The sequence below is a fragment of the Epinephelus moara genome, chromosome 16 (assembly GCF_006386435.1).
Source record: "Epinephelus moara isolate mb chromosome 16, YSFRI_EMoa_1.0, whole genome shotgun sequence".
NCBI classification, from domain to species: Eukaryota; Metazoa; Chordata; class Actinopteri; order Perciformes; family Serranidae; genus Epinephelus; species Epinephelus moara.
The window spans coordinates 40745866-40769086 of NC_065521.1; the positions used below are offsets into that span (position 1 = coordinate 40745866).

Consider the following 23221-nt stretch of genomic DNA (forward strand, 5'->3'; position numbering starts at 1 on the left):
TGCATTTAAAATCTGGTTTCAGTCGGACTAAGCCAATAATTTGATTTTCTGAAGCTACATGTAAACAACTGAATATCTTTTTGGCCACTGTCTTTATAATGACAGGATCGTGGGTCATTTAGCTCGGGATATTTCTCAACCTCAACAATGAGTCTCCCATTATCTATTCTTTGGCGCACTTGAGACACAGCAGCAGCTAGAGTTCTCTTCATGTGTCAGTGTTGAGGAGAGGAGTCGAGCTGCCGTAGGAGCAGAGACAAAGAGCTGCTACGGGAGCTGGTATGTACAAGCAGAGTGCGAATGGGGGGGAAATGCATTTAATTGTGTCGCCCAGGGTGGCGCGTCTGGGAGCGCCGAATAAAATAAACAAATGCATTTGCTTCCATTATAAATGCTTCCATACGCTACCTTTTATTCCACGGGGTACCAGTCAGATTGCATCCATCTGCGTTTGCTTACACTCCGACATCCTCACCAAAACTCAAGACGTAGCCAAGTTTGGAACATAAACACATTGCTGATGTTTTACGTATGTTACGTCTTACAATCCAATTGGTTCAACCATAAGGAACGTACAGCCTGGTCTTACAAAATTGTTACAAGTGATCAAAATGTGTGATTTAGTTTTTAAATTTCCAATTATCGACTTTCCTGCATCGCGACAAAATGTTTCAAGAAAAACCTGTGACACAACTAGGAATCAACCCTCCCCTCCCCCCACATCCACACTAACTAGTATCTGTATTGCTTGATTAGAGCCTAAATGATCAATCCATTAATCAGTCAGTGTAAAAATTAATCTGCAACTGTTCTGATTATCGATTAGTTTCCCTTTTTCAGCAAAAATCATGACACTGATCTGCAGATGAGCATTAGCTGCAGCCTTGCAGTAGTTCACACATCGGAAAAAGAAACAGACTCAGGGCTTTGCCTCGGGGGTGGAAGACTTTGTTATGTAATACACAACATAGGTAGATAATGTTGTTTCATAACAGACAAGGACTCTGAGAAACACGTCGCTGACAAAAGCTCCCAAAAGCCTCCAGGGCTGAAGACGCGGCGATGACGTACTGTGAGCCTACATTTCAGACAGTGGAAGGAGTGGCAAGTGTCTCGTCTTCTCACTGTTGGTGTACTGAACCCAAAACACAGAGACTCATGGGTTATTTTCTTCCAGTCTGTTCTGAGTGATATTGTATTCAGCTCATACAATGCTCTCAGTGTGCTTTGTTTCGGCAGGCGGAAGACGTGTGGCAGAAACAATTGTCATTATTTATTTCCTCTTTTTCAAACTGGGTCACACAGAATGTTTTTCCCCCCTCCGTCTGCATTACACAGCGAGTGGATGGTAATGTGTGGAGATTGTTCCTCAGCCGGGTCGTCACATCCAACAGCTCAGCTCTTCTCTCGCTATCTGATGGCTCACAATGGGGACAATTGTGGATGAACACAGAGCCACTTACAATGACAATGGTTGAATCAGCGGCGGTCACACGGGCCTCCACCGAGGTGTTCCACACAACAGGCAGTATAGTTTGTTAATAGAGTGAGAAGTGTCAGTGATTGAGTTGATAAAGTCTAATATAAGACTTGAATGTTTGCTTTCATCCCTGACATCAGTGTAAAGGAAGAAACTTGATTTGATTCAGTGTCAAAACTATGCACTTGTTTGTGTCTCTAGGTCCTTAAAAAGTTTTAAATTCAGTGATAAAACTGAGGTTATCCTTGTGGGTACTAAATCTACTTTGGCTGAACCACACAGTTTCACTCTAACCATTGACAACTCCAAAGTCGGTCCATCATCTACGAAACATTAATCGTCTTCGCCCGTCACTTACACCTCAGAGCGCTGCTGTCCTCGTTCACTCTTTGAATACATCCTGTATCTGTCCTCTTTGGTCTCCCTCTCAAGTGTCTCCATAAACTCAGTCGGTCCGCCCGTATCATTACCAGAACCCCCTCCATAGATCATATCACTCCTGTTCTCCAGAAGCTTCTCTGGCTTTTGATTCCAAGATTCTGCTTCTCACCTTTAAGGCCCCTTCACAATCGAGCCCCTTCCTACCTGTCGGAAGTTCATGTCTACACACCCTCCCGTACTCTGAGATCCTCTTCTGCAAACCAGCTCACATCACCATCTGCCAGCTTGACCACCTCTGGAACTCTCTTCCCCACGACATTCGCAATATTGACTCCTGTTGCGCTTTTAAATCCTGTCTGAAAACACACCTTTACAAGCTGGCATACACCTAATAATTATGATTTTTGTCTAGTCTTTTTATCAAGTTTTATTGTATAGTACAGAACTCCTTGACTTTATGATCTATGGATTCATTGCTGCTTGTTTTTTGGCTATGTCTTGCAACTCAAGACATGACAGGATTACTCGAGGACGCCTTATAAATGCGTTATTATCATTAGTAGTGCTAGTAGTAGTATTAGTTCAGTTTTAGAGTCAAGAAATTGTCCAAATTTTACATTTTTAAGGTTATAATTCCCACAAACGTCTAATTTTATGCATCAATTTTTTAATTTCTTATTGTCAAAATGAGTTATGCTCCTGTGCATTTCTGGTGTTAGAACTTTAAACCACTTTTTACTTGCACTTAATTATACTTAGCTTACATTTTACGAAATGTAAATTAACTCCATGTGTGTGTATAATTAACATTTGAATAAGAAAAAGTTGATTTGCCCAAAAATCAGTCTTAAATTTGATTCAAAATTGTCTTGAAAGGGTCTTAAAAGCATTACATTTAAGTGTCTGATATGTCGACATCCTGATTCTGAGCAAACTAGATTAGTTATAGTAGAGCTGCAACGATTAATGGAACAGCCAATCATCAGAAAATTAAGCAGCAACTTTTTTAGTCATGTTTAAAGTGGGAAAAAGCAGAATATTCTCTAATATGAGCCTCTTCAGTCTCATAATTTGCTGCATTTCTCACATTTATCTCATTGCAGACAGAATATTTGAAGGTTTTGGACTGTTGGTGGAACAAAATGGGACTTCTGAAAACTCGATTATTGGATTTCTTACAATTTAAATAATAATAACTGATAATGCAAAGATGAATTGCACTCTGATAGTTTGTAAAAGCTCAATTTGCAGAGCGCATATTCATATGTTATATAATCATCTAATTACTCAAAGTGAAAGTCGCCTGTTTGTGTTACTGTTAAGATTTTATATAAGAATCATTAACACTTTTAATTGCTGGATCCGTCTTTGTTCAAACTGTGTGTGAAGAACTAAGATGACTTGTGTGTTTTTTTTAGCACACTCTCTAATTAAACTAATTATACGAGGTGCTGGGAGACTGTAATTTATTCCCCATATGGCGTGGGAGGAGCTACATGCTGAGCGGGCTGAGGAGGTGTGTGTGTGTGCTGGAAAGGTGAGAGTGTGTGTGTGGGAAGACAAAGAACTTCCCCTGATGCCTAAAGGTGGAGATTACTACAGGGCGAACACACACACACCTTGTATAATTGTTGTTTGTTTGACCGTTGGTCTGCGGTTCACAGTATGTGCAGGATCAGGTAGTGAGGTGAAGGAGCTGCCATGCTGCTCTCTGCGCTGCACGTCTGTCTGGACTGTGATTTCCTGGAAATGGATTCTTCCTGAGTTTTTGGAATTACCACTGTGCTTTTTCTTTCATTTACTCCATTACACTTTTGTCCTTGAGGTTTTGGGAATTTTTTTTTTTGTTTTGTTTTGCGGGAAAATGGTTCGTTTTGGTCGTCTGTCATCGTGGCGCAGCTGGGACCTGCTACATGTGGACTCAGAGATTCCTGAGTCACCTTCTCCTGACACGAAACCGACGCCGACTGACTGTCAGGTGAGATGTTTGCTGACACGTCTGTGCAGTGATGATGATGATTATGTAGTTTAATAAGACAACATTACCTGAAACTTCTGTTGACAGTGGAAATAATACGGTTTGCAACAATCAGTTCATGATGTGCAACTATTTTGATATTTTGGAAAGTTTTTAAAAAATATTTCATAGTAATTTTCTTTTTTTTTTAATGACATTTTCTTTTTTTTAGGTTTTCTTTTAAAGAATACAGAAACCAAAGTGATATGTGTGTGTCAACTGGACACAAAACACATTTAAAATAATATTTTTCTTAATAATTAGGGGAGGTTTGTTGCCATTTTTTAAAGCAAAAATGCCATGTGTTTATTCTAGCTTCTTAAATGGGGAGCTTTTCTTAACCAAACATGATGATAACCTGGATTTTTGGGGGTTTTGGACTGTGTGTTATACAAAAAACAGACATTTGAAGGCATCACTTTGAACTGTGAGTAGTTATAACAGGCATTATATAGATTAAACAACTAATTAATTTAAATGGCTCCAATATGTTTACACTTGATTTAAATTCAACTTAATTTATGGTCGTATACAAAAAGTTCCACTTTTATCCCTTGTTTAGTTTCTCATTGATCTCATCTCCTCTGCCCTGAGGTAAACGGAGTGTGTCTGTCTGTGTGTGTGGGTGAGGTGTGATGGTGTGGTCAGGTGATGGCGGTCCAGTAAAAGCAGCGTTGTTTTGACAACTCTCGTCTCTCACCTCAGGCTGAAAGCTTCTGTTTGTGTCGCTGCGGTGTGGCGGTCATTATTGGAACTGAAACGGCCTTGAAACGTGCAGCGTGTGTTGACCACCGGAGGGGTTTATTTTAGTTTCTGTTTCCTGGTTGTGAATGTGAGGGTGTGAGTGTGTGTGTGTTGGTGTTGGTGTGTGTCCAGGCTCTCAGGAAGGTCAGTGTCACACTGTTTTCCCATCGTTAATCAACCCACCTGATCAAGGGGAGTTGTTATCAGTTGACTAACATACAGGCAGTAGCAGTGGGCAGAGAGAGGAGGAGGAGGAGTGGGGGGGGGTCTCTTTGCTTTTTGTCACCACTTATTTTAATACAATCCCCCCATTTAAAGATTTTCTCCTTTCCAGGCCAAGGTTAACACCACAAACCGCGGTGATAAGATAAGGCTGCGAGGGGGACACAAGGCTTGATATCGTTAACGTGGCTGGCCCGCTGCACAAGTCGCACAGCCCCCGAGTCAAGTCGCTGTGTAACAAAGAGAGCTCCGGATCTGGCTGCCCTCTGTCCTGACTGACAGGTTTACACAGGAGGCACAAGAGGAACTTTGTAAACATAATTAGTTAGACAGACACGACTAAGGGCAGTGTAGTGTTTACTGTGAGGGTGTATTTGCTTTGTGTGACGTAAATCTTCTCAGGTTTATTATCTGTGGAAATATAATTGACTCTGATGAAATTACCACAATGCTTTAGGGCTGCAACTAACACCTGGAAAACTTTTAAACACCCTCTCACATTTAAAGACTATGTCACACACTGTCAGATTTTGCAAAGACTGGAGATCTTGCAGTGTCACTGTTTGCAAGACTACAGATTATTTCCCATCCTGCTCCCAGTGGTAAATATTACGCCAAACTCCATTTAAAAAACATACATTTCTAACAATTCCCCAAATGTCTGCAAAAACACATGACTCTGTAAACACAATATTCAAGGCGTCACATGTTGACAGTATTCTTGTTAATGCGGCATCAACATAATCTATAAAAATAAACTGTATTTGCTGCAAATTTTACATTTTAGTTTTTGCTGCCTCAACTTGCTGCCAGCCTCCTTTGGTTAGCTGCATTATCTTGGCGGCAGGAGACCCTGGGAATGGGAAGCGATCTGTTTCATGAGAGCTAGTTGGTGGATCAGATACACATCAAACTTAACACCAGCTCTTGTTCCCTCGACAACTTTTCCACAGTCCAAGAGAACCGAGACTTGTTCACACGCCCCCTGTGGGAGTCCCCTCCATGTTTACTGTCTACCTGGTTTTCTGCGTCCTGTTTGGTGCTGGAGAGAGCACAGCTATTGGTTGTTGACAATGTTCATGCCATTGAATTTCTGTATTCACATGAGCCAAGACTGGAAACTTGCAATTACATCAAACGTGTTTGATTTTGTCTGAACGTCAAGACGAGTTTTAAATGTTTGAGATCACAGGAGTGCTCACCAACTGAGTTAAAACAGTTGTTTGATGTAAGGCCGGCATTACAGTCTTTTTTTCTCTGATCATTGGTTTAGTCAGTGAAATTTCAAATGCATTGTGAAAAATGCCTGGCTGAGAGCACAAGCAGACATCTTCAAATTGCTTTTTTTGGCTGACCAACAGTCCAAGACCCCAAAGACATTCAGTTTACAAAGAACCAATAGAATCAGCAAATCAAGACAATTTAAAAGCTAGAACCAGAGACGCTTAATGTCCTATCACAATAGTTGCAAATACATTTTCTGTTGATCTACTAAGTAGTTCACCTCTACAAAGTTTTCAGACAACTGGCAGAGACAAGATGAAGTTTTTGATGGAAGCTCTTGGTGGAAGTGAAACCTTCTCTTTGCCATAAATGTTCTGAAATCAATTTTGTAGTGGTTTGGTGCTGTATACATATAAATTAACTGGTCTTAAGTTGACTTTCTGCTGCTCCTGGAGGAGGTGGTGTGCCTGTGCTTATCTCGTGGGGATAAGCAGCGTATTAAATGTGCTGAAACATGCAAGTAAACAAAGGGAATTTCCCGTTTGGTCATTATCGGGGCATTTCTTGCTCCTTGTTTTGGCCAGCCAGCTTGGCATTGTTCAGAGGTCTCCAGGCAAAACAATGATTTCAGATAGCACAAAGAATAGTGGACCAACTTCAAATACGAGCAAAGAATGAAGCATCCCAACTGTTTACGGTCACCCTGTCATTTTCGTGGGTGTTATTCAGGTAATTGCCGTGAAAAGGAGCTAATGTTTCATAAGTAGTGAGAAGTTGGTTGTTGAGGATGTGTGTTTGAAGCAGGGAGCTCCCTACAAGCTGTCACCCTCTCTCCGCCTCCTAATATTCAGATCAGCCACCCTTTTTTTTTCTACCCTGGCCCTGCCTCCTCTTTCCTGCCCGACACAATGAGGCAGGATCCTCCTGGTTGCTATGACTTCAGGCCAGTGTCCGTATGAAATGCACCCACTGACTGTTTGGACAGCAGGACAGGACAGAGACACATCCCGCTTCAAAGAGACGCTGCTGTCGGGCACGGCAGGACTCGGCAGACAGACACCACAAACCCGGACTCTGTCAGCTGGAACGGGACGCTTTCAAGACCAGATGAAGTTCAACACTTAGTGTCTTGATGGGGGAATAATAACGTGGCGGTGTTACAGTTCTCACTCAGCTTTCTCGGGGCTGGTTTGGCGTCACAAGTCCGGACGGCGTGGATGTGTGTTTTACATGGTGGAGAGAGGAGGATAGAAGTTGAGAGAGCGCAGCAGCTGGTTCCAGAATGGGCTGCGATCCATGAATCCAATTGAAGGATTAGGATGGTTTTTGTTTCTTTTGACATGCCTCTGGCGTCAATGGTGAGCACTGTTAATGTGGTGGGAAACTGCTGGTAGCTTCTATCCCTGTGTCCTTTTTAATTACAACTTCCTGGCTTTTGTCTTTGTCTTTCAGAAACCACTTTCTTGTTAAAGTGATCCTCAGAACATTTGCTTTCTGCAGTATGTTGACTTTTATTGATGTGACTTGCTGAAACACATAATTAGAAAAGCTCCAGTGTCTGTTTTTGCTCTTCTTCTCCCGCCTGTTTTAAATCTGGAGAGGTTAAAGTGCTGTCATGTTCCTCTAACACAGCCTAAACTAACCAGGTTTCAGTTTTCCAGGCGGTGTGCTGTCAGTGGCACAAGGTCCAGACTTTCCCTGTTTGTCCACGGAGACCGAACACTTCCTGACACCTGTGTCCTTGACCACTTGGCCAAATTCTCCCCCTTAAAAAAATCCCCTAAATGGGTCCAAACTTGTTTCCCTGTCGCCACTGTGACTTTCAATTTGTCCCCTCTCACTCTAGTTTTTGTTTTAAAGCCAACATGTCTATTTGCAGTTGGGTCACTCTCCTCTTTGGTAATCATTTAACAAAAAAAGATAAAAGGACTGAGAGCTGTTTGAAACCTGCAGGACCCCCCACTCAGATTTACTATCACGTTATGCAACTCTGTGTAAGCCACTTGTGTGCCTTTACTCTGGTTAAGTGGTTTCACAAAGGTCTGGGCAAGTTCTTCCTAAAATGGGAACCTGTGTGATGCAGAACAATTTGACCAGAGCTGTTCATAATATTTATATTTCAGCTTGTTACATAAACATGTCAGAAAAATATATACTTTGATAAGTCTGTATCTGAAGTGTAATGGAGGTTGTTTATGTCTAGTAGCACAGACTCAGGAGTTTTTTACCCAGCCTGCTTGTTTGTCTCAGTTTATGTAACGCCTGATTGTCTGTGCTCCTGTTTCTGCCTCGATTTTACAGTTTTCATTTGGCTTTCTCACTAAACTCTCTATAAACAGTCTTATTTCTACCCAGCCTCCAGAATTCAGATGATAGAAGAAAGGGGTTCGTAAAGATGTTGATACGCTCTTGCTTCAGTTAATATATAATGCTTCCAGCAATAATTTAGTACTATGCTACACCAGCAGCAGCAGCGAGGGCTTTTTGGACTTTATTTTGCCTCATGTTTCACCTCCCAGGCTACATAGATACCACTAAGCTGCCCTCTGATGGGTCGGGTTGTACCTGCACAGATATAAACGTCTGTATGTTTAATGGGTGAAAAAAGTAATTTGATTTAATTTTGTTTACAGTCGGGGCGTCGGTGGCTTAGTGGTAGAGCAGGCGCCCTATGTACAAGGCTGTTGCCGCAGTGGCCCGGGTTCGAATCCAGCCTGTGGCCCTTTGCTGCATGTCATCCCCTCTCTCTCTCCCCCTTCACGCTTACCTGTCCTGTCCATTAAAGGCAAAATGGCCCAAAAAATATCTTTAAAAAAATAAAATTTGTTTACAGTCAATATTTGGCTAGAGGCTCACAGTACACACACGTAGTCTAACACACCCAAATCTCCGGGGCGGAGACAGTTAATAAGGAGTGATGATGTCATAGGAGTGTAATGCTATATCAGTGGAGTACTCTTTTTAGGTATAGTTCGTGCATTAACGATACAGCCGTGTACCCAGCATTTCAAAATATTCTATTATATTTCCATGTATTTGGAAAGCTCTGTGACCAATTTGAAGGGATAGAATATGAATGTAAACTGGCCGGCCGCAGAAAACTAGTGCAATTTGGAATTTATTTATTTGATACCCAAGTTTTAATTAGCCTATTAAACTATAAATTCAAAGTTACAGTGAGAAAAATCAGCAAACTTTCTGTTGCTGCCGTTACATAGGTTAGACGCACCATCTCTAGAGCTGGTTCTCTCATGGTCAGCTCAACGTCTTCCTGGTTAGTACGAGCGGCTAACATCTGACACCGTACCGACACTGAAATCTGTTAATAACGCTAAGGTCAGTGGTTCCCAACTGGTGGGTTGTGGTCCAAAAGTGGGTCACAGGTCCATTTTGAATGGACCTCAAGTGACCTCAATGTGAAGTTTGTAAAAAACACACTTTAGTTTTAAGTATAATGAATTTCCACCATAAGCTTTTATTTTGAAGTGCCATTTCCTGCTGTAACGTGAATGACGGACAGCAAACTAGCTCGATGACATGTCCAAACACAAGTATGGCGCTGAATATATTAAACTTTGTGGACTTGGAACTAATGACTAAGGAGAAATCTGGACCCCGTGGCTGGACCAGTTGGGAACCACTGCCTTAGGTAACATTAGCCGTGTGGTGCTAACAGTTATCCCTGTCACTGTTTGTGTGTGCGGGCAAACTCTTACCAACTGTCCTGCTAGTGTGGAGCTCACACTCCCTCAGCTGTGGGCTCATGATGAACAGAGAAAGTGACAGCGAGGCAAGGAGGCGTCGAGCGAAGCAAAACACAGCACGCAGCTTTACAGTAAAATTAGATTTTAACCATTAAAGAAATTTAAAATAGAAAGAAAAGTCATGTTTACGTGTGGGAGGTTGGGCAGCGATTACTTTACACCCTGAATCAATGCTGACATCCAAACTGAGTACGCAGGTCCATCCCTACCATCCTTCATGGTTTGTTTTTACTGTAATGATAGGAATGTTTGTTTTGGGGGGGGGGTTTGAATAAGTGTTTTGCCTGCAGTGTGTGTGTGTGTGTGTGTGTGTGTGATCTCAGTCAAAGAATTTCGTTGGAATGGCCGGTCAGTTTCAGAAACAGTGTCAGTGTCCTGGAATGCGAGTTCCTTGTCACTGTGTTCAAAGGGGGTTCAGTGTCCCGACTCCGCAGCAGCAGATTCCTCATTTTAACGGCAAAAACAACTGCTTCCTCAGATACAGAGGTGGCCCCTGTTTGTTTGCTTTGCTGGTGCTCGTAAAGTGGACAGAGATTGCATGAGTGAGGGTTCGCGGCCAGGCCTGCTGACAGGGTAACAATGGAAAGGGGGAACAATGGCCAGACTCGGGCCGTCTGTTCTTATGGAACAACCTCCCGCCTGCTCCTTGTGATGTAATGAGCATTCACTGCGAGGAAGTGGCAGTCCTTCCCTCTCCTGTTTGTGTCTGGTCATTAGGATCGCTTTAACGGTCCTGCTGATGTCATCCCTCGTACAGAATTCCCCTCTGATTTCCTGTTTGTCATGTCCTTGTATATTTCTCTCTTTCCTTCATTGTCTCTTTCCATCCGTCTGGTTGGAAACTTTTGTCCTTGCCCTCGAGGTGACAGAAACTCTTGTGCTAGTCTTCTTTCAATTTCTGTTTTCTGTCTTGTTACACTGTGTAAATGTTTGTGTCTCTGTCGTGCAGGGACAGGCTCGAAGGAGGAAGAACATGACAGAGTTCCTGGGAGAGACGAATATTCCTACCCCGGATGCTCTGGGACAAATCGGCGGCTCGCTGCCAGGCATCGGGGCCGGTCCCGACAGCTGGAAGAACCGTGCCGCCAGCCGCTTCAGTGGCTTCTTCAGCTCCAACGCCGGAGCAGGGCCCTTCGTCAAGGTAACACTGATCAGACAAAGCTCATCACATGAAACACAAGACAGCTGTTTTAGGCAAATTGGTGCATGTTCTCTCTGCTGTTGGCAGGAATTGTAAAAGCTGCAGGGGGTGAGTTTGTTTCCCAGATAGGTCCCAGATTTTTAAAAAAATCTTTAAAACCAAACAAAACAGTAGTGGCAGCAGTGGGAGGAGGTCAGGAGGTCAAATCCCCTGAGCTCTGGTGAGGTAATTTCCCTTCTCATGTTGGCGCACATGCTTTACTCTGGAAATGAGTAGGTGGAGGAAGAGCCTAACTCAGTTCTACTGAGTTTTATTTTAAAAACTCCCAAAAGAAAGATTAAGTGAGTAATTCGTCGTCGTGGGAAATATGCTTATTTGTTTATTTTGCAGGGAGTTAAAAGAGAAGATTGATACTTCTCTCCTCTGGCCAGCTGTAGTTTAGCTTAGCCGAGCAGAAAGACTCTAAAACAGCGAGCCTGGCTCTGTCCAAAGGTGACAAAATTTATCAATGGTTCCCAACTGGTCCAGCCACGGGGTCCAGATTCCTCCTCAGTCAGTAGTTCAAGGTCCACACAGTTTAATACATTCAGCGTCATACTTGTGTTTGGCCATGTCATCGCTAGTTTGCTGTCTGTTGGTCACTCACTCTACAGCAGGAAACGGCACTTCAAAATAAAAGCTCTGTGCTGGAAATTCACTGTACTTAAAAATAAAGTGTGTTTTTTACAAACTTGACATGTTTCAAAGTCACTTATGGTCCACCAGTTGGGAACTACTGATTTAATATAAAAGTAAAATCCCCAAATCAGAGATGCCAAATTACAAAATTCTGTGCCAGTACTGATGTTTTAAATAACAATTAAGCTGATAGCTGATACTTTACCCTTCTGTTCCCTTATCCAATACACGTCTCACTCATTAGAAGTCTTTTCACTATATATAATATAATTCCCTCTCTAATATCTATTTTATATTGCTGTGAAAACATCAGCAAATTTCTCCTTCTAACAGCTGGATTTATTCAAGTTTCTCACCAAAAACTGCATTTTACAAGATCACATTGAACACATCATGATAATGTTATAATTAACTTTGCCCAATACTCACTTTTACTGCATAGAACTTGAACGCATCATAATGTAACTCTGTGCAACCTCCATCAGCAGTTAGCTCCGGCCACCAGCTGCTAACAGCTAACGTTACCTAGCTCTCCTGCTGATTTCAACACAGATTCTTTGTTCACTTTGAAAAAAAATTGGGCTGTTGATAGTGAGCTTATTGTGTCCTTTCGTCCTGATGGTGTTGCGGTTAAGATCTCTGTTCACCCCAGACACATTCTCTGTTGTCCCGGAGAAGACAGGACAGTTTTAGTCTCGAGGCCTGCTTTTTAGCCTGCACAAATTGATGTGACATGACAATAAACATCGGCCACTGCCATCCTTGAATGTCATCTTATTACAGTTGGCCGATGCCGAAGTCCGGCTGATGAGTCGATGCATCTCTACCCAAAAAAAGCTCAATAAGCTAATTTATTAAACTTCTGTTTCCTTCTTCATGTAAAACCTGTAAATACTGTTCGTTTATAAAGTCATTTAAAATGTCAAAAACGTTCCTTTAACACTTGTATCAGAGGTTTTCAGCAACAATAAGAAACGTCCTAATAAAGCACACACCCACACACACACGCTCCCATTGTATCTCCCCTCCTGAGGTCACACTCTGCACAGTAGCAGATGTCAGATAGAGACAGTATCTGTCAGTCACCTGTCACTGCCCGTCTCATCTCTATTCACCCTTAGTGTCCCCCTTCACCCCTTCAGGGCCAGAGATCCTTCACCAGGACCTGGACCTCTTGCACCCTACATATTGTAGAGATCGACCACTGTCAGTCTCCACTTTCACTGACTCTGAAAAGAAGTGCTAACCTATGATCACTTTACTCTGAAATCTGTTGTACATTTCTTTCTATCAGTGGACGTAGAGCAGTGTCTTTCTCAAAAGGTTTCATGAACCATAAACCAGTGGTCCATCTCCCCCTCCACGCTGTAGCTTTTGCCCCCACTCCCTCGTGCTCTATTGTTAAAGTGGTCTCAATGCACAGAGCTCATTTTCATAACTACATAAGGCTCGCCAGACAGAACAAAGGCCTGAATAGCAGCTCCTGTTGGATTTAAGAATTAAGGCGCCAGTACGGGCAGGATTTATATGCTAATGCCTGGGCTCATCTTTACTTACAGTTTGATTGTAACAATAAATCAAACACAAAGGACAGACATGGACAGTTAGTTTCGCATCTCGTCTCGCTGTCTCGCCGTTAACCTTGTTCAAACTAATTAGGCTTGTTTTTTGTCTCATCGCAGGAGGTGGACCGTCTGGAGCAGCTCCAGAGCAAGCTCCACTCCTACACGTTGTTCGGGCTGCCCAAGGTGCCGCGGCAGCTCTCCTTCCACCAGGACTCCTGGGAGGAGGAGGAGGAGGAGACCAACCTGGCCCTGGAGGACAGTTGGCAGATGCTACTGGACAACTCAGAGGTACGGCACACACAGGCAGCGGGGTGTGGGCGATAGAGAGCATATGCACAGACTGTAAACCAAAATATAATGCAAAATAATTAAGCCAAAGTTAGAAACAAAATGAAGTCAACATGTTATTTGATGTATGAAACTTGTGTGGATGAGGACAAACAGCAACGAGCTCCAGGTTAAAATGAAAAAGCATTTTCAAGGAATACAGTTTAGGGACTGTAAGAAAATTACTTGTGTTTATCGCAACTTATGTCCGAAAGACAACTAAATCACTTTCTGTTTTCCTGAGAGTTTAGCAGTGGGACTATTTTTCTTTCCACAGTAAGCTTTTCAACAGTCCACCATTTCTGTTACTGGGGATAGTAGCTGCAAAGACCCTAACTGATACTCTGGGGATAGCTGCCGATAGGTACTGGGAAAAACAATAGCCCCATTTCCACCGAGCAGTACGGTACGTTAGAATTCAGTTGGGTACACTTTTTTCCAGTTTCCACTGTGTAAAGTTGTGGATGGTACCAATGGAACCGTTCCGTACCGTCTCCATGTTTGGTCCCCCCTCTGTTGGGGTACCTAGCACACAGATCTGGTTCTAAAAGGTGGAGCTGTGAACACTGCAGTCTGATTGGTCAGTAGAGGACGGTCACTCTGCTCAGGGTTGTGTCTGGTTTTGAGGCTCATGTAACCACTGTTCATACTGTGGAGAGCTTTATTAGTAAACTGTAACTATAAAATGAAAGGATGTTTTGCTGCCTCTCACAGCAGCTGGAGTCTGAGAAAAATAATTCACTGGGCCGACTGCCGGTGACTTTTAAGATGGAACGTTAACTTGTAGTGTTACTCAGTGTATGAGCTGAGGACGTGAATCCAGGTGCTATCCTCTTCCTGTTTTGGATGCGCAGTTGTTGACGCACTTCCTTTGTGCTGTAAATTAAGCCTTAATTTTTTCCACGAGATCATGATAGTGCCATTATTCTAAAGCCAATACATTGCGCAGACAATGTTTATGTCATGATGATAAGTTGAAGCAAAAAATGTATTTGGACCTTTCCCTTTGGCAGAGAAAAAACTGCAGTCCTTCCCCAAATATCTATCTGTCTTTATATAAATATGATATAATAACATATAAAGCATAGAGGATGGTATACCCTGACCCTAACCTTAATATTCAACCCTTATATAAAATTATTTTTTATGTTTTTAAAATTCTTTTATCCTTTTTTCAGTTAACGTGCAAGAGAAAATTAAAAATAAATCTGTGGTGAGAACTAAATGATAATTTTCATACAGTCCCTTATAAGTGATTGACAAACACTCTCTGGTATCTAATTACCTACAGTACATACATACCGGCATCCAGCTTCCTGGAACGTGTCTGACTTTCACTTCCTTATCATTCGTCTTTGTCACACCTGCCCCGGTGCCCGTTTTCCCAGAAGGATGCTAACACAGCGATTACGCTGCTGTCAGGAACCGCACATGCCTTCAGTATATAAAAGATAACACCTGTCGCTCGTCTCTGGCCTCCACCTGTTAACGTGTACATGACTCATCAGAGCAGCAGTATCACCGCTCAGCTGCTCCTCGTACTGCCTGTTCATTTGTTACGTAAGACAATTTACGGACTTCACTGCTGTGTGTTGTCCAGTAAATCAGTTGGTGATGTGACTGGAAAATATCAGGACAATTATCCTGGTGTTTGAGAACACAGAACCATGAGTGGATGGTTTTATTTACATGATACACCCCTCTGAGCAGGACACACAGACACTAATCAACAATATTGACTTATACAGATATGAACAGCAAACATATAAACAATGGAAATTAAATAGATATATACACCCAGCCTTACTTGCATACACGCAATATCAAACAAATATAACTCAAACAAGGGCAGCCAAGGACTGAGAGAGACACCCTGGTGTGAACCCTGTGTGGAGTTTGCATGTTCTCCCCGTGTCAGTGTGGGTTCCCTCCAGGTACTCCAGCTTCCTCCCACAGTCCAAAGACATGCAGGTTAATTGGTGACTCTAAATTGTCCGTAGGTGTGAATGTGAGTGTGAATACCAGCTACAGAAAATAAATGTTGTGACATAATAATTGAACGTTGGAATATAATTGTTATATTTAACAATATGATTTGTGTTTGCAGACACTGACAAGGCGGCAGTTCCACCAGCAGGAGGCGATATGGGAGCTGCTGCAAACGGAGGCGACTTACATAAAGAAACTCAGAGTCATCACTGATGTAAGTGCAAAGAGAACTGTAAAGATCATGTGCTGATACAACCGTGGCCGTTGTGTAAGATGAAGTGACTTCTGTACTGCGACAGATAAACACACAGTGAACCTATTGTTAAAGTCTAAAAATACACAGCGGCCTTTATCACTAATCCGTGAGCCACAGAAAGAGTTGTAACCTGTGCTGTGTGAAGTGATAACCTTATGTCAGCTTAGTGTCTTAGAAATATTAACTCATGTTCTCATGTGTCGCCCTGTGCAGCTGTTCCTGTGCGGGCTGCTGAACCTGCAGGAGAGCGGCCTGCTGACGGAGGTGGAGCCCGCCAAGCTGTTCAGTAACATCCAGGAGATCGTCCGCCTCCACACGTCACTGTGGAACCAGGTCATGCTGCCTGTCCTGGAGAAGGCCAGGCAGGCCCGGGCTCTGCTCGACCCCACCGACCTCCACCACGGCTTTAGGACGGTCAGTAGTACCCCACTGTGAATATATTCCAGTATCTCCATGGATACCACACAGAAAGGGTTGATTTGTTTGAGTTCGACCACGTCTGTCTTTATTAACCATCTGACTGAAGGTCACAGAAGTGATTTTCATATTTCTTTCACACTCCGTTTATATCATTCAACCATCTGCAGTGTTGACTTGAGACTGCGGCAGGAGTAAATATGTTTTCCCTGATGAGTAATATCTCTGACGCATGTCTCTGTTTATGTGTGTGTGTTCAGTTTGGCTCCAGGTTCCAGCCCTACATCCGTTACTGCATGGAGGAGGAGGGCTGCATGGAGAACATGCGCACGCTTCTCAGGGACAATGAGCTCTTCAGGACCTACGTCACGGTCAGTCTCGCCTTAAAGCTGATCCCAGACACCTACAGTACGCTCCCTGTCAGCGGTCTTCGTATTCCTGGCTCGTTAAATGTTTGATTTCCTGTTTTTGTCTGCCTCTGTTCAGTGGGGAGAAACACACAAGCAGTGTAACCGTCTGAAGCTGGCCGACATGTTGGCAAAGCCGCACCAGAGACTGACCAAATATCCACTCCTACTGAAGAGTGTTCTCAAGAAGACGGACGAGCCGTCAGCCCGGGACATTGTCAACAGCATGGTGAGGACAGTCATGGAATGTAACTGCAGACATTTAATCAAGTACCTCAAATTTGTACTTGAGTATTTCCATTTTGTTCCTCTTCGCTGCATTTCATAAGAAAATATTGTACTTTGTATGTCATTATATTTATTTGACAGCTTCAGTTACTGAACAAATTCAGATGTTTGCATACAAAACATTTGCTGCGTTTCCTTTTACAGCTTTTCTCTTTATATATTCAATATTTTCAGCTTTTACAAAACAGGAATTGAAAAGAGGAATTTCAAGAGAAGCTAAGGTAGATATATCACATGCTGCTTTTCTAATTAACACTGAGTGTATTTCTGTGTTTTCCTCCTGAAGGTCGCCGCAGTCGAGGGCTTCATCAACAGCGTGGAGTCCCAGATGCGACAGCGTCAGGAACAACAGAAGCTGGCCACCATCTCCGCCCGCATAGACTCGTACGAGGCTGTAGAGGGCAGCAGTGAAGAGGTGGAGAAGGTGAGGAGTGATTGTTGGCAGAGCTTTCCCATGTCTTCTTAAAAGAAAAGCCGTCAGATATGAGACTTGTTTGAAGATTCGGCCTCATGCTTTTGTCTTTACGCCACCAGATTCTCAAGGAGTACAACCGCTTCGACCTCATGGCTCCCATGAGAGGAATATCACCAGAGGAGACTCGACAGCTGCATCTGGAGGGAGCGCTGAGGATGAAAGAGGGCAAAGACAGTAGGGTAAGAGTGACTCACATGACGGCTTGTAAACACACGATGAACTCTTCTTATCTTTAAACTCAACATCTGGCTTCTCACGTTGGCCTCGCAGCCGCATCACGTTTCACATAAAATGGTTGACCTATAGAATAGAGACGTGTTTCTGTCTGAGCTGAGACGAGTTTATCTCCTCTGTAGATGGATGTCTACTGTGTCCTGTTCACCGACCTGCTGCTAATTACAAAGCCAGTGAAGAGAGTGGAGAAAGTCAAAATCATCCGGCAGCCGCTCCTCATTCACAACGTCGTCTGTAAGGAGCTCAAAGACCCTGGTGAGTGCTCAGATGAACACTGTGAGGCAAATAATGATCATTTTCATACTCAAGACACACTTTTAATATAAAAAATATGGGCAGATGCGATGTGTTTAATTTTGTCTGCTGGATTTAGGAAGCTATAACCAACAAACAGTCAAGATTTTTTTGTGCCTTCTTGTCTCTGCAGGCTCATTCATCCTCATCTACCTCAACGAGTTCAAGAGTGCAGTGGCAGCCTACACTTTCCAAGCCAACAGCGCCGCCCAGGGGCGAAGCTGGATCGATGCAATCTGCAACGTCCAGGTTGGAGAGCCAGTTCATGTCTTACTAAATGTTTAACACCTGGAGCTGGGAGACAGAATATTGTAGTTTATAAACTTAACGTGGCTGTGTTTAATTACCCTGCAGAACCAGCTCCAGAGGCTTCGCACCGAGGAGGTCCTCCGACAGCAGAACAGTCTGAAGACATGTACGGAGGGTGAAGAGGAAGAGGAGGAGGAAGATGAGAGTAGCAACTCCACCACAAGTTCTCCATGCCTGAGACACAAAGAGCAGCAGAACTCAAGGTAACACAGAGAATAACTCAACTGTGATAAACTACTGCTGCCTGGTACTGTAGATGTAGTTTCATTATTTAAACATATAAAGATTCAAACAAATAAAGAGATAGATTCAATAGTTTAACATAAAATTACACAGTAGTAGTTTTAGTAGAAATAGTATTTAAAGATTTTTGTATTGTATTATTTGTAGTTCTTGTAATATAAATATTTTTAGTAGTTGTAGTAAAACTTTTTGTAGTAGAAGTATTGTATAGAAGTATAAAGTGACAGTAGTTGTAGAAGTATTAAGCCTAACGATCCAATTAACCAACCAAACGTCTCCTTTCAGTCAATCTGATGGATCCACTGAGACCCTGTCGGTGATGGAAATTGATGAAGCAAGCGAGCCTCCTTCCCCCAACATGAACCTCGAGGGAACCAGTAAAAAAGACTCTGATCTGACTCCTCTGTCTGAGACATTTGAGGTCGAGCAGTCTCAGTCCACGAGCCCCCGCAGGATTCACTCCAGTGTTTACTCCGAGCAAGAACAGGGGACGGGGCCTGACGGCGAGGAACTGGACCCCCAGTGTCGCTCTCTCTCCATGGACAGCGCCTACGGTACCCTCTCCCCTGAATCCCTACTGAGAGAACTTCGGCAACAGCCTGGCCAGAGTGAAGGAGAGGAGACGGAGGAGGAAGAGGGAGACAGGGAGGTCGAGGAGGCGGAGCAGGAAGGGACAGAAATAGAGGAGGTAGAAGAAGAGCAGGAGGAAGAAGAGGAAGAGGAGGAGGATGCTGCTTCAGTGGGGTCCCAGCTGTCAGTAGTCCAGTCCTCTAAACCTCGACGGCGGCCTCATGTTCAGTCGCGTCTCCACTGCCTCCAGAGGCTGTCCAATCTGACCTTATCCCGCTCTGAGGACAATCTGCTGCAGCGCCTCCATGGTAAAACCCCCACCACACACTCACTCAGCTCTGAGGCGCAGGACCAATCACAGTGTAGAGACATGGACACGTCGCAGCTGGCACACAGTAGAAGTCTGACGGAGCTAGGCCAAAACTGCGTGGAGCTGTTTTCCAGTGACCTCGACCAGTCTGACGACTGCTTGAGTATGAGCACGCCCTCTGACAAACTTTGTGCCACCCTGAAGAGGGCGGAGGCCAGGCACGGCCAAATGGCGCTTGCTAGACCACGTGAGGGTAATGAGCCCCAAAGCAACAGGTCAGACGGGGAAGTGGCTCCATCTGCCTGCGTAGAAAGGAAAAACGATTCAACAGCCACAGGTGATTCAGGGGAAATGTCACCGAAGAAGAGGAAATCACCGGCACAACACAAGAAGCTGACACTGGCTCAGCTCTATAGGATACGCACCACTCTTGTCCTCAACTCCACACTCACTGCATCGTAAGTAATACCTTCTGTGATTCCACTTTATAGGTGTATGGGCAGAAACAAGTCATAGGTTAAAATGTCACAAAAAAGGGTCACTAAGAAATCATAGTATAGCATGTCGTCCAAAATTCATGAAAAAAAGTCATAGTATAGTACGTCGTCCAAAATCATGAAAAAAGTCATAGTATAGTATGTCATGCCAAAATCATGAAAAAAAGTCATAGTATAGTAAGTCATGCCAAAATCATGAAAAAAAGTCTATAGTATAGTATGTCGTCCAAAATCATGAAAAAAGTCATAGTATAGTATGTCATGCCAAAATCATGAAAAAAAGTCTATAGTATAGCATGTCGTCCAAAATGCTGAAAAAACGTCATAGTGTAGCATGTCGTCCAAAATGATGAAAAAAGTCATAGTGTAGCATGTGGTCCAAAATCATGAAAAAAAGTCATAGTATAGCATGTGGTCCAAAATCATGAAAAAAGTCATAGTATAGCATGTCGTCCAAAATCATGAAAAAAGTCATAGTGTAGCATGTCGTCCAAAATCATGAAAAAAGTCACAGTATAGTATGTCGTCCAAAATCATGAAAAAAAGTCATAGTATAGCATGTCGTCCAAAATGATGAAAAACATCATAGTATAGCATGTCGTCCAAAACGATGAAAAAATATCATAGTAGAGTTTTTTGTCTCAAATCATGTAAAAAAGTCATAGTATAGTATGTCGTCCAAAATCATGTAAAAAAGTCATAGTATCGTATGTCGTCCAAAATCATGAAAAAAAGTCATAGTATAGCATGTGGTCCAAAATCATGAAAAAAGTCACAGTATAGTATGTCGTCCAAAATCGTGAAAAAAAGTCATAGTATAGTATGTCGTCCAAAACTATGAAAAAATATCATAGTAGAGTTTCTTGTCTCAAATCATGAAAAAAAGTCATAGTATAGTATGTCAAAACAAGGGTCACATAAAAAATGTCATGATTTTAAACTATGCCTCTAATTTGCTTGAAATGATCTTAAATTTAATAGAAGCATTGTTTACTCTTGGGAGTGTGTGTATTAATGTTGTGTTTTATCTTCTTATTCGCAGGGAGGTATAATAACCACTCTTCCAACCAACTGATCAGTGGCACGTGGGCATAATGAGGAACAACACTTGTTTTGCTTCGATGGACTGAATTTCTTGAGACACAAATGCACTCTCTCTCTTGCTGCCCTCTCCCTTCTGGTTGCTTTTTTGGACACAGATCGTACCATTTTTGCATTTTGGACATTTCTTTCTTTGCTGTTGCATTGGTTTCCGAATTTCTCGAGTGGAAGGGAGAGGCAGAGAGACATTAACTGCTTGCACTTTGCAACGGAAGTAGCATTATAGGGGCTGGGACCTTAAGGTGGACTGGGGGAGTGTGCGACGGAGCTGAGGTGGAGCTGAATTCTCCATCTCCAGAGTCAACGAGGAGGGACACAAAGTCTTGAAAATTCTCTCTACACGTGGCTAAAAAAAAAAAAACAGCACCTGGGATGTCCTCCTAATATTTATACTACTCCTGGTTTGCTTTAACAAAAGAAAAAAAATGAAAATTGCACAGTTATCTATGTTAAGTAGAAGAATCACTAAGGAGTGAATTTACATTTACAGTCACACAATGAGTTTATTGTTTGTGTCTGCTCGTGTATAGTGTGTGTGTGTGTGTGTGTGAATGAATGAATGATGAATGTCTTGTGTTTAAATGATAACATGGTCCTCGATTCCTGACTGAACCAAAACTGATCGCCATTTCCTGTGAATACGCTAACACAACCAAAGATGGAAGTGGCTCGCCAACAAAAAGTGCACCCAAAAGGTCCAATGCAGTGAATCATGTTTCAACACACAGATGGATTTCTTTCTTTATTGTTAATCTTGGTTGAACTAATGCCATTTGGTTTGTTGAACTAATGAGAGTTGAATTCCTGAAAAAAGAAGACTGAATATGACGTTTGGAGGAATTTCCTGCACTATATATATATATCATGGCTTGAGTGTACGTTCAACTCTTGAGGCCTAAATGTATCAAAACCACACACACTAGTGCACAACAACGTGGTCATAGGACAAAGTAAAAAGAAGTCTACACTTGAGTAATGCCTGTGTATGTTATTAGTGTACACTAATAAGAGATTGAACAAAAGGTTTGGGTTGGATATTCTGTAATGAGTGAATACATTGAACACAGCTTTGTTTCCCCCGGGAGATTTACTTAACATTCACACTGACGTTCAGCTTTTCAGATCAGTGACTTTTATAACATTATTCCAAACATCGCCCAAACCAAATAGGTTAACTCTGTTTACTTTTAGTTTTTTTTTTTGTTTGTGTAATATTTATTATGCCTATGTTTTATATATAAGATATTGTTTATATTGTTTGCTTCCATGATTTGTACATTTTTTTGTTGATGTAGTCTTAATATTTTTTTTCTTGCCAGGCATGAATGTGCTATGAACCAAAATCATGTGTTTCCTCTTTCAGGAATGACGTTAAAGTGTCTTACAGAATAAAAATGCTAAAATACTTTTATCCCTCTTTTAATGGTTTAATCCATTGTAATGGAGTGATTTGAGGGAACAGGCTGAATCTGAATGGCATTAAGCATTAAAACTACATGAACTGGTCATACTGCTTTCGTTTCTAGTGTTTGTAACGCAGACAGCAGGGGGGGTGAAAGAATGTGTTTAGGGAGGTGAAGAGGAATTACACCACAGAGGTCATGACCATGTGTTTCAGTAATTCATTGCATCATCTTTTTTTATGTCATGATGATAAGCTGAACCTGTTGCTTCGGCTCTGATCAGCTGAGCGGTGAGTGGCCTCTTTCATGGCCTGTTTAACTTGAGTATTTTATTTATTTATTAATTATTAATTAATTTTATTGCCTCATGAAAAAGTAGATTGTAGAAAAAATCAGAAACTCAATAGTGTGTTGTAAAAAAACACAAAAATGTCATAGCATATGATATACCGTGACAGAAATCACAGACGTATATGTATTTAAAAGAAATTTATTGTATACTATGTCATAAAAAACAATGTATCAAAAACCATGAAAGAAAGTCATAGTATGTCACCCCAAATTATGAAAAAAAAGTCATAGTATGTTGTCCAAAACTATGAAAAAACATCATAGTATAGTTTCTTGTCTCAAATCATGAAGAAAAGTCATAGTATAGTATGTTGTCAAAAATCATGAAAAAAAGTCATAGTATAGTATGTCGTCCAAAATCCTGAAAAATAAGTCATAGTATAGTATGTCGTCCAAAATCCTGAAAAAAAGTCATAGTATAGTATGTCGTCCAAAATCAAGTAAAAAAGTCATAGTATAGCATGTCGTCCAAAATCCTGAAAAATAAGTCATAGTATAGTATGTCGTCCAAAATCCTGAAAAAAAGTCATAGTA

General features: G+C 42.2%; 2 protein-coding genes across 6 annotated transcripts in view; one reads left to right on the forward strand and one right to left on the reverse strand.

Annotated features, from left to right (window-relative positions):
- Positions 1–22441, forward strand: part of plekhg5b (pleckstrin homology domain containing, family G (with RhoGef domain) member 5b) — a 109956-nt gene extending 87515 nt beyond the window's left edge. For all 5 annotated transcript variants that reach the window (XM_050066167.1, XM_050066170.1, XM_050066172.1 and 2 more), the window contains 13 exons: positions 10782–10973; positions 13334–13504; positions 15651–15746; positions 16002–16202; positions 16466–16576; positions 16692–16841; positions 17187–17324; positions 17435–17554; positions 17732–17864; positions 18037–18152; positions 18258–18415; positions 18741–19793; positions 20875–22441. In XM_050066167.1, coding sequence (XP_049922124.1) covers positions 10782–10973; positions 13334–13504; positions 15651–15746; positions 16002–16202; positions 16466–16576; positions 16692–16841; positions 17187–17324; positions 17435–17554; positions 17732–17864; positions 18037–18152; positions 18258–18415; positions 18741–19793; positions 20875–20884 — 2649 coding nt within the window. In that variant the 3' untranslated portion in view covers positions 20885–22441. The remainder of the gene's footprint in view (positions 1–10781; positions 10974–13333; positions 13505–15650; positions 15747–16001; positions 16203–16465; positions 16577–16691; positions 16842–17186; positions 17325–17434; positions 17555–17731; positions 17865–18036; positions 18153–18257; positions 18416–18740; positions 19794–20874) is intronic.
- The window catches only part of LOC126403491 (telomere zinc finger-associated protein-like), a 202092-nt gene that overhangs the window by 110978 nt on the left and 67893 nt on the right, over positions 1–23221 (reverse strand). The window lies entirely within an intron of this gene.